The 12,390-nt window shown below is 40.8% G+C and overlaps 1 protein-coding gene across 1 annotated transcript in view; it reads right to left on the reverse strand.

Annotated features, from left to right (window-relative positions):
• LRP12 (LDL receptor related protein 12) overlaps positions 1–12,390 on the reverse strand; it is a 40,043-nt gene that overhangs the window by 6,977 nt on the left and 20,676 nt on the right. The window contains exons 3-6 of the mRNA XM_081204530.1: positions 7,651–7,786; positions 6,079–6,281; positions 2,772–3,870; positions 2,085–2,217 (exon numbers count right to left, since the gene is read on the reverse strand). Of these exons, the coding sequence (XP_081060656.1) occupies positions 2,085–2,217; positions 2,772–3,870; positions 6,079–6,281; positions 7,651–7,786 (1,571 nt within the window). The remainder of the gene's footprint in view (positions 1–2,084; positions 2,218–2,771; positions 3,871–6,078; positions 6,282–7,650; positions 7,787–12,390) is intronic.

Genomic DNA, 12,390 nt, shown 5'->3' on the forward strand with positions numbered 1-12,390 from the left:
ATGTCTGGAATGCGGAACTCCTTCCAACGTTCCCCTCTCCCTTCCCGCCTCTCCAAGGCTCTTGCCTCCTGCCGCGCTCCTATGGTCAGCGCAGATTTGGTCAGCTGATCCATAGACTCCGCCCTGGGGCTCCGTGCCAGCTCGTCTTTCACCCCCGAAGAAAGACCTTCTTCAAATAGCATTTGAACGGGTGCCGCCGATAAATCCCAACTCAGTCTGTGAATCAGCATGGTAAACTCAGTCCAATATTCACGGACAGATCGACTCCCCTGCTTACAAGCCATTAGCTGTCTGCGCACCACCCCTTCCTCAATATCGCTGGAAAACATGATATCCATTGCACGAAAGAACTTCATTGTGTCCTTTAGTATGTCATTGTGCGTTGCCATTAGGGGTCGCACCCAGTCTCTAGCCCCTTTCTCAAGATGCCCAATTACAAAAGCAACTCGCGATTCCTCATCAGGGAACTCATCGAACTGCACATTAAGGGCATATTGCATCTCTGTCCTAAAAGCATGGTAGTCCTTGGGGTCCCCCCCAAATTTCTGCACCAATCCTGGTACCTTTCTGGGGAATTGAGTGGCTCTCCCCTTCTTGTCTGCATCCTGAGCCCTTCTCTCCTCCAGCCTCGCCGTCTGCAGGGCCAGTTGAACCTCCAACGCTCGGTATCTATCTTCCAAGCTTGGACCAGCTCCAGCCCCTGCTCCTCCGGTTCCGGTTGGTTCGCTCATGATGCCTTCTCTTGCACAGGCAGCGTACAAAGACTGTCGGACTGCTGTGAGGGTTTGATTAGCTGCTTGTGCGTGAAAACGTGCTCCCTCAGAGTTTGTGCGCCCCCACAAACCTCCGTGTGTGACGGAGCTCCTCAGACATGTCTGCTCTAGTCACTAGTAGAGTCCGACAGTGGCTGTCTGCGGAAGCGTTTCCAGCAAAGAAGTTCCTTAACGGAAACGCGTCTCCTGGACTCACGGCGTGACAGTTTCCTGCGAGGTATGGGTCTCCCTATGGGAGACTCCGATACCTCCCCACTGTTCTCGCTGGAAGCCTCCCTGAGCCCTCCCTCCTGCTCGCATTCCCTCAGAGACCCACTCCTCCCCCTGCTGGTCCCTGCTTCAGCAGTTGAGTCTCTTTCATCCTGCCTGAGTCCCTCCACCACCTGATGCTCTGATGGCAGTTCCCTGACACAACACCTTGGAAAAAAATGCAATAAGGAGCTCTCTAGATAAGCTTCATTCAATTTGGCAACATGCAAGTCTAGAATCTAAGTCCTCTGACTGTTCTTCAGTTAAATACGTATGTGAGAATCATTTTGTTAACAGTTGAGGACTGGGTTCAATGACAGTGCTTATGTTCTTTTTTGTTTACATTTAAATTGCTCAAAATAAAAATATGAATATATACACATGACATGTATCTAATACATTTTGTAAATTAAGCACCCATTTATAGTATTTATCAAGTGAGCAAAATTACTTATACTGATCCACATTTAGGTACCCCAAATCACTAGCCTGGTTTTCCAGTGATTTTGGATTAAGTTGCTGCTTACGAATTCCTTAAATGCTTTTGGATAAGAAAGGCAGGGCAAAATTTCCTAACGTGGAGTTTGATGATATACCCATTTTATTTTATTTTATTTTAAAAAACTGACTTTCAACCAAGTATGTTTTTATTCTGGTGACAATAAAAATACTTTGTACCGCAGAAAGCTATATATCTAGTGACAATACAAAAACAATCTTATATGAGCACACAGATTTATGACCAAGGAGGAGAAACAGCTTGCCTGTGTTTTGTGGAAGAATTAAGAGCTATCACTGAATTTCAAGCTACGGTATGAATTTGGTAATCTTAGACAAGGTTGTTAAGCGCCACCATGTGGTGTTAAAACATAGTGTGACAACAGATGCTGTGCTGTTCACAGTAACTTTTCAAAGATCTGCAAAGAGTTTTTGTCAACTTGTTGGAAGTGAGCAGAAACTGCTCTGCAATAAGGTGTTTCGCTAGCTAAGTGATTCAGTACTTTATGATTTTATACTTCTCATTCATAGTAATCTATTTTTAATTAATATGAAAGTTCTTACCTGATTTGGTGAGCAAACAGGGAAGTCTTCAACTGGTGGAATTAAGCCCTGAGCAATCAGCTGTCCATAGGAAGGAGGTGCTTCCCTTCTTAACAACTCAGCCTCGACTCTAGACAACTGTGTCTCAAAAGATCTATTTAAGAACATAAACAGGTTACAATTTAGTTTTCACAGATAATAAGTGCGCCACCACTGTATCAGTGATTTCTGTCTCTGTTGTTTCATTGGAGTCAAATTTTAGACTGCAGTCTCATGGGGAAAGGCATCTATCCCCTTATCCTCTAAATTGCCATGCACACTGATGGTGCTACAATAATAATTTACTAAATAACAACAACCCTAACAGTTTGATAACAACCCTCATACAATTTTACGGAAGGAAGAACTGTGCTTGCACAAACTTGTTACCTATATAATATGTGGCTCCAATTTGAATTACTAGTGTTAATTGCTTAAGTCTAATCAAACTCCTATTTGAAGGCACTGGACGATCCCCTGAATATTTGAAGCATTCACAGCCATGCTGCTTTATAGCTACACACTAAGACAACTTTTTTGAATGGTAAAGAAAATGTCTAGCATTCCTCAGTAAAAGTAGCCACCCACAGACAATTGTTTAGACAGTATTTTCTGGTAAATCAGGAACAATAAAATAGCAGCTTTTCTTTTGTAATCGCAAAATCTTACCTTCGTTCAAACATTCTCAAAGAATACAGCTTACAAGTGCATCCCAGTGCAATGACAAGGAGCAGCCCACAAATAAGACTTCCAATGACAGCAGCAGTTATTACTCTGGTGGGTACAATAACTGGGCAATTCTCTTCATCACTACCATCGCCACAATCATCTTGGGAATCGCAAACCCAGCTTTCAAACACACACCGATTATTTTTGCAGTGGAAATTTCCTGGCTGGCAGAAGAAGCAATTCTTTTCATCCGAGCCGTTGGGGCAGTGGTTCTGGTAGTTGCAGCGATCAGAGCGTGGATAGCAGGCACCATTCCGAGAGCAAGGAAATTCTTCCTTTTGGCACATAGTGCAGTTTGTTTCATCTCTTCCGTTTGGACAATGCCAATAGCCATCACAGCGCTGCTGCTCTGTGTAACAACCCCAGTTTCCACCACATGGAATTTCCCATGGCAGGCAGAAGCCATCAACCTGATAGGTAGCATTAAATCCTCTTGCTGCATTCACTTTGTCAGCACAAAAATGCACTCTGATTTGACCGGAAGAAGAAACAACTGTAAGAGGGGCATGAGAGTCAAAAGCAGTTAAAACACGCAATAGCTTGCGTGGATTCTCCTCTAAACCGTCATATATTTTAACATAGTCCCCATATCCGGTACCATCAAGCTTAAAGTCAGTGAAACGCAAAATAACTTTGCGGTGGTCCCCAGTGTCTATCAGCCATGTGCAGTTGCTCCCTGGAGGATAAAAGTCTGGATAATTGGGAGAATTGAAAGTACCATAAAAATATTTCAGCAACTGTCCACATGTTGGCACGCCACAGTCTATTTCATCTCCCAAGTCAAGACAGTCAAGGTTTCCATCACATTTTGAGGATTCTGGAATGCAAGTGTAAACATTGAAACGAGACAGACACTGGAACTGGTTGTATGCACATGGCTGGAAGGAAGCAGCAGTTGGAGGACTAGCTTTGGCACAGATTTCTTCATCAGAGTTGTCTCCACATTCATCCATGTCATTGCATTTCCAAGATTCTGGAATACATTTCCCATTAGCACAATGGAATTGGTTACAGTCGCAGCTTGGTTCGCTGGATTTCCCTAAAAATGAACATTAAAGAAATTATCGTGTGCCCACTTTTACATTTATTACTTGTTTATCTTACAGTGTCATGCTAATAATAATAATAATAATAATAATAATAATAATAATAATAATAATAATAATATCCTACTTATCTGACTGGGTTGCCCCAGCCACTCAGGGTAGCTTCCAACATAATAAAAACACAACAAAGCATCAAACATTTAAAACTTCCTGATACAAGGCTCCCTTCAGATGTCTTTGGAAAGTTGTGCAGTTGTTTTATGTTTGACATCTGATGGGAGGGTGTTCCATGGGGTGGGTGTCACTACTGAGAAGGCCTCTGCCCGGTTCCCTGTAACTTCACTTCTCGCAGTGAAGGAACTGCCAGAAGGCAGTTCGGAAACTGGACCTCAGTGTATGGGCTGAACGATGGAGACAAAGACTCTTCTTCAGGTAAACAGAAACGAGGCTGTTTGGGACAACACTAACACTTAGGACTGTGCTCTGAAATGTACTGGAATCCAATACAGATGCCCCCCCCCCAATGTTATTGGACTGTTCATTCCCATCAGCCCCAGCCAGGACTGGCCAGTTCTCTGGGATGGTGTGAGCTGCAGCACATCAACTTCAGGAGGGCACTATGTTGGCTAGCCCTGCACTAATCAATAAAAATCAGTCAGCTGGAAATAGTACAGTGGTACCTCGGGTTAACTAAGGGACACAGGTGGCGCTGTGGGTTAAACCACAGAGCCTAGGATTTGCCGATCAGAAGGTTGGCGGTTCGAATTCCCACAACAGGGTGAGCTCCCGTTGTTTGGTCCCTGCTCCTGCCAACCTAGCAGTTCGAAAGCACGTCAAAGTGCAAGTAGATAAATAGGTACCACTCCGGCGGGAAGGTAAACAGTGTTTCCGTGTGCTGCTCTGGTTCACCAGAAGCGGCTTAGTCATGCTGGCCACATGACCCGGAAGCTGTCTGCGGACAAACGCCTGCTCCCTCAGCCAATAAAGCGAGATGAGCGCCGCAATCCCAGAGTCGGTCATGACTGGACCTAATGGTCAGGGGTCCCTTTACCTTACCTCGGGTTAAGTACTTATTTCGTTCCAGAGGTCCGTACTTAACCTGAAACTGTTCTTAACCTGAAGCACCACTTTAGCTAATGGGGCCTCCTGCTGCTGCTGCGCCCCAGAGCACAATTTCTGTTCTCACCCTGAAGCAAAGTTCTTAACCCAAGGTACTATTTCTGGGTTAGGGGAGTCTGTAACCTGAAGTGTATGTAACCTGAAGCATATGTAACCCGAGGTACCACTGTATTTTAACAGTTTATCTGGAACGGTGTAAAAAAAAACACACAGTTTGAGCAGCTCCATACGGTTTTATTTATATAGGACCACAATACCCCAAGGATAGCCTCTCCCTATGTGAACCAACCCAGACTCTGCGATCATCATCCGAGTCCTTTCTTTGTGTGCCTCCTTCATGAGAGGTCCAGAGGGTGGCAACACAAGAACAGGCCTTTTCTGAGATGGCTCCCCAATTATGGAATACTCTCCCCAGTGAGGTTTGTCTGGGGACACCTGGGGAAACCCAGCCAGATGGGAGGGGTATAAATAAATAAATAATAATAATAATAATAATAATAATAATAATAATAATAATAATAATAATAATTATTATTATTATTATTATTATTATCTGGCAGCTTCATTATACTGTACATCTTTAGGCACCAGGTGAAAATGTTGCTCTATAGCCAGGCCTTTGGCTGATTAACATTTTGTACTCCATTAACATGTTTGCATGTTCTATCATGGATGGAGAGTGCATGAAAATGTATAACATGTTCCATCAAGAGTGAGGGATCTACTGCATAAAATTTGGTGTGTCTCTCTAGAAAGTTGTTTGGAGGACTGGGTTCATTTTCTAAGCATTAGAACAGTTATAAATATTTTCAATATACCTACTACAAATGCCTTAAGTAGTGCTTCAAATATCTCTACAATGGGTCTGAAATGGCAACGTATGGATGTTAGCTACTGCAGTCCTACTTTCTACATTTTTAAAAATAAAAAGAATATTAATAACCATCATCTCTTTCTTAAGCTTCCATTAATCGATGCACTGTGGTTTCTTAAAAAGAAAGAAAGAAAGAAAAAAAAACCCAAGGCTGAAAAGACTGACCCCCAAATCTAGAAAACGTTTAATTACAACATTTAAAGTTTACCTGCAAAATAAGTCAGTCTGAATCCTTTTCGTGATATACTATCATCTGAATGAAATCTGACCCAAACATGGTCCTGTGAAGATATATATGGAGATGGAATAGAAGACCCACACACTCTATAATTTTCCATGTTTTTGTATGCCCCTATCGTCAGGGAATCTGAACTGCATCGCCGTGATCCTTGAACATCAAAATCCTGAAAACTACACAAGGTAAATGAGTTATATTTCTTTTTTGTTGCTGCTAAATATTAGCATAATCCCTTAACAAACAACTATTTAATACACATATCCTTAATTTTTGACAGACATTAAGTTCAACAAGACCTAATTTTTACCTCCCCAATTGGAAAAAATACATTTAAAAACCTTATTTTTAATCCAAAACAGATATATATTATCAATTATTTCTAGATATGAACTACTGATATGATACATCTATTACATCTATTAGGAAGATTCTTTTCTCTCTTTCTCAGCCTCTCGCTTTCCACTAAAATCAGAGCCAATGAACAGACGTTTTAACCTTTTCTCATACATACATCTTTTTTGTGTGCCCTTTTCCTAAATGGCAAGCTGAAACACTATTGTCAAATACCAGATTTCATATCATAAGTTCTATAGCAAGTTGCATGCTTCCACAGGCACAAGAGGTTACAAGTGAAAGAACATATTACAATTTAGCTTCTATTCGCATTTGTTTTATTTAGTCCAGTGCTATTTTTCTAAAAAATGAGGTGCCAGAACTCATGATGCGTGCCTCCCTTTTTCTCTTATAATGGCAATGGCGCCTACCTGAGAGGTGCTGGAACTGAGTTGCACTGAGTTCCGGCTGAAACAAAGCCCTGTTAAGTTCCAAGTATTTATACTCTGCTCTTCAACCCTGAAAGGAATTTCCAAGTTGCTGGTAGCAAAACCAACAATGCAAAAGCTTCTGTGCTACTTTAACTGAGAGGTTTAGTGCAGCACTTACATGCATGGAAGACACCTCCTGTGTTCCTAAAGGCACTTTTGGATCCAACCTAGAGAAACTACTTCCACAAGGAATTTTAACCTTGATGTTTTCAAATAGCAGAAGAGGCACAAACAAACTATTGTGTGTGTTTGTTTGCTTGTTTTGAAAAAGAGGACTTTCAAAAGCAGTTTGTGACTGCATGGGGATTGACTTTTTCATGAGAAAGAAGTCACAAGTTCACAAGGCTAGTAAAAGTCCTTGCATGAGCCTAAGCAACCTTCTTTGGATCCTGCCATAAGTTTGTATATAGGAAACATATATTTCCTAAACTTTCGGATCATATAAAGTATTCCCTATAGAACCTAGTATGTAAAATTCAATGAAATGCTCCCAGACACCCATAACCAAATTTTAGTTTTAAGATCTGATACCCAGGCATAATTTAGCGCTGCTATATATCTGGCTATTTAATTCAATAAAGTCAAGAAGCAGAATAAAGTTAGAAAATGGAATGTTTACAAGGACTAAATTTACATTTAGTAAAACATGTACATTTTTTTTTTAGACAATTGCTTACATTTTCCACAATATATTTGTAAAGTACAGCACCCAAATTACCTTATTGTAATAATTTCACCTGGGTTTGCTCGGATATACCAGCTACAATTCAATCTTGCTGGATATTCAAGAGGCCAACCTGGGCTAGTGATGATCCCACTTGGACCTTTAATTTGTTCTGGGATATCTCCACAAGCTGAAAAATATATTAAATTGATGTCTTTAGTTATAGATGCACTTTTGCAGATTTACAAACAGTTCCAAAAGTTTAGTGCAAGAACACACCATTCCTTGGAAGATGGGTTCATCTGAATGAAGATGCAAAACACTGTTGTTATATAACACAAATTAAATCAAAACCAATTATTTCTTTTTTTAAAAAAAGTAGAGGTTTATGAGCAACTGGATCATGTGGCAAAGCACTGCAATGGTATCTTTTTCCAGCAAAGTATATTTATAGATTTGAATAATTATTCATGCTTTTATTCTGCAGAAAAATCCAACACACAGTATATGGATGCCTGTATTATAAAGAGCAGAAAGTTAAATGGGCAAAAATCAGCCATGACAAGTAAACAAAATGAATACAACCGCAGCCGCTTGCAAACACTTGGCAAACCATATATGCCTGCTTCTTCCACAAATGACAGAAAATATACCAATGCAGGAAAGGTGTTGTATGTAAAAGGGAACAATCTGCAAGTAAATAAAATATTGACACAATGGGCAACTTTACGGTTTTCCATTATGAAGAATTATTTTGTTATCTGCAAGAAAATAAAAATGGCTTCTGCTTAATAAAATATGACAATTCTCAAAAATGGGGGAAAAGCAACCCTCAAAATTTAAAAGTCAGATTTTCCATCAGTTCAGCAGTAGTGATAGGGTTTTACAGAAGATTTATTGTTTTCGTTTAGTCACCCATTAGGTGGTGCTCTTATTCCATTACTCTTTGGAATTCTACATTCATAGAACTGAATGTAAACAAAGCGACCTCCTACTTGAGATTCATGTTATAAAACAAAGCAGATAAATATTGCAAAAACAAAAAAGGCAGAATATCAACATTTATATATGTAAATGTCAATGCATGATACTCAAAACATCTCCCTTTTTTTTAAAGTCATGGAGTTATGTTTTTAAAACTGAACATACATTTCTCATTAAAAAAAACAAACCCAAACACAGAAAAGCAGGATTCTTCTTCATGGCAAAGACATTTATAAAACAATACAAGAGTTATTACTGCAGATTGTTGGGATTGGGAGCAGAGGCCAAGTGGCTTTCCTAGTCTACTTAATGAATATGGAAGACACACAAGTCGATCTGGGACTTCATGACTTGCAGTTCAGTCTCTCAGCCAGCTCTATCAATTAGAATTTTACTTAATTGGAAAAGGCTCAGCGCTTTGATTTAACAGACCTCTAAAGTTACTACAGCCAATTCTGAAACCTGGCAGAATCTTTATGGTTTTGGAGCAGCTCTCTGAGCATTTTGGTTGCCCTTTTCTGCATCTTTCCAGCTCTGCAATACCCTTTTTGGATATTCACTGAGCTACCCACCTTGACGCAAGATCCCTTTCCTAGTCAATCACTGCCAGCTCAGACCACACCAGCATATGTGAAACTAGAGGCATTGCATCCCTGCTTGCTACACTTGCCAACCCCACCTACCCCCTACTCCTCTTCCAACTCTCCACCATTTACACCAGGGGTAGGCAAACTAAGGCCTGGGGGCCAGATGCAGTCCAATCACCTTCTCAATCTGGCCCGTGGACGGTCCGGGAATCAGTGTGTTTTTACATGAGTAGAATGTGTGCTTTTATTTAAACTGCATCTCTGGGTTATTTGTGGGGCATAGGAATTTGTTCATCCCCCCCCCCCAAAAAAAAAGTAGTCCGGCCCACCACATGGTCTGAGGGACGGTGGACTGGCCCATGGCTGAAAAAGGTTGCTGACCCCTGATTTACACCTCTCCTCTCACACACACCCCCGCTCTTTCTACTCCTGGCTCCTTTCCTCTCATTAAACAACTTGCCTGGGCTGGGCTGCCATTGCTAACGCTGCAGTTAGCATGGCTGCCTACTGGCAGCCACGCCAACCAGAGCATGGTGACATTTTACATTCTGAAGTATATACCGGTAGCTAGATTAGGAAATTTCCTGCCTGCCTGCTTCCCAAAGCCTAGTAAGCACTGGGCTTTGGGAAAGAGGTGCAAGGGCTCGACAGAGATATTAACCTAATATGTCTATAGTTTCCTAGATCCTCTTTTACTTGTGAAAGACTTCCATTTTCTAAGGAAGCCTTCTTTGTCAAATAGCTTCCTTGATTCTGCTTGTTAACCACAGTGGCATATTGGATTGGGTGGTACCCTTCTTAATCGGCAGTACAGCTGAGCTTCTACTATTGTAGTTTTAAATAACCTCCAAACTTTCTGGAAGTCATACAATACCACAACAGTTCAGCATTTCACCAGGCTGGAAAAGGCTGTAGACAGCAGATATTACCAGCACTGGTTAGAGCGTAGTGGTGATAATACCAAGGTCACAGGTTCGATCCTGTAGGGGCCAGCTGCATATTCCTGCATTGCAGGGCCTTGGGACTACATGATCCTTGGGATCCCTTCCAACTCTATGATTCTATTTATGTAAGAACTCAGCTGATTTTTAAAGTTAAGACTGCCTTTCCCTCTTGCACCCCACTATGATCTCTAAAGCTCAACCTACTTTTCAGCCGTACAGTACATGCAGACCCGGCTGAAATAGCCTGTGCTTTTTTTGCTTGATAGTGATGCTACCCCGGTTTTGCGGTTGGTTCAAATCCCCACTCAGACATGATGACCTTGGACTAGTTAGTCGTTCTCACTTTCCTCACAAGGTTGCTGTGAGGATATAATGAAGGATAGGGAACCATGTGCATTGCTGGAGAGGAAAGGTAGTATATAAATGTAGTTAAATAAATATCTTATGAATGTAAATAGAATTCTAGGAAGTGCTCGGGATAAAACTGCAACAACAGAATTTAAATCACTGCAGCTATTCTTTTCCTAGGGTCAAACTGCATGTACATACAAAACACCAGTTATTTGTTATATTATGTTTCCAAGACAAGGGAGCTTAAGAAAGACGTGATTTTTTTTTTCTTATTGCTTCTTGTGTCATGATGACACCCTTGGAAGACACCTTTTCTGACAACTTCCTTCTGTTTTGTAAAATATTAACTTCAAAAGTGTGAATGATAAAGGCTGGGTTAATTACTGAACTCACAAAGAACTGCCAATGCAGTTATAGATAAGAAATTTAAATCTCCGTGTGATCTTTACTGCTGTGCTTATAAGAGAATTCACATAAGGATTTTAGAAAATCAGACTTGCATATGCAATCTGCAAAAGAAGCACACCAAAGACCAATTTATCTAACATAATGTGCAACTAAAGTAGTGTAATTATAACAACTAGAATGCAATATATGCCGAGAAAGACAGCTCACAAACCATACCTGTATACAATTCCTTAAAATAATATAATTATTTTATTTAGAAAAAATTATTATGTAAGAAATCTTACAATGGCTAGGATGCAGACCCAGACATCCATATGCCTCAAGCACACAATAATTTAGACTTTGCTTCTGGCTACATTCCCTCACTCTCTTGTCAAATGCAGAAATGGTATCTTGACCCTCATGGTTGGCTTTTGGGAGCTTGGGGGGGAGGGAAGCCAAAAGGCATCAATGAACCTAGAAACCCTGCGGTTCTTTGAATTTCATCCAACATTAACCAACACCATTATTCATGCTTTATAGGTTATTTACAATGCAACAAACAAATCAATAGAACAGGGAGCTGAAGATGCCATTTCCCCAGATGGGCAGGGTATAAATAATAAAATTATTATTATTATTATTATTATTATTATTATTATTATTATTATTATTACTGAAATTGGTGGAAGCTTAAACTTTTAATTGTACATTTTTGAAAATAAACTAGGCCTCCAGCAGGCTTCGTAACTGCAATGGAATAAATTTATAACAGTTTGACACTGCTCCTTTATTATGAGATCTGTTGAGGAAGTTTTTGTGTTGTATGATTGCTATGCTGTTGATTATGTTGTAAACTGCCTTCTGGTGAAGGGTGACACCTAAATTTGTTAAGAAAGGAAGAAAAATTGTGGTATGTTATTATAGTGAAAGAGCCACTGGCCTTCCCAAAGGTTAAATACAAAACTTTTTGAGCTTTGGAGATATAACACTAACACGCGTGCGCGCACGCGCACACACACACACACACACACACACACACACACACACACAAACACACGACCTGCAATAAAATGTTGTCATGTGTAGTGCTTTTTTCCCAGGGTTTCAGTCAGCTAGCTATTCCATTCCCCACCCACAAGACATTCCGTGTTCTGCAGTCCCTAAGGATCCTTAGTCCTCACTGGGCTGCTTTTGGTGTTAACCTCATTAGGGTTTTTACCTTCATTTTGTACTTCTGTTCCCAAAGCCAGCCAGCTGATACCTGCCTTTTGGGGGGGGGCAGTTTTGGCTAGATAAAGACTGGCTCTTGGAGAATCTTTGCTTTTTTGCATTCTGTAGCCAGAGAATACCCTTAACAAGCAGTCTTAAAGAATCGTTTCTTTTCTCTGGCCTTTGGGGGTGAATTCAAGATGCTAGACGTCAGGTTGGAGCTTTAAATTGGCTTTTCCACCTTATGCTGGTTTCATATTTTGCTCCACACACACCCCAGACCACATTCTTCAGGAGGGCTAGCCCTGCCCCTCCAAAGAGGATACAGT

The sequence above is a fragment of the Podarcis bocagei genome (assembly GCF_964188305.1).
Source record: "Podarcis bocagei genome assembly, chromosome: 8".
NCBI classification, from domain to species: Eukaryota; Metazoa; Chordata; class Lepidosauria; order Squamata; family Lacertidae; genus Podarcis; species Podarcis bocagei.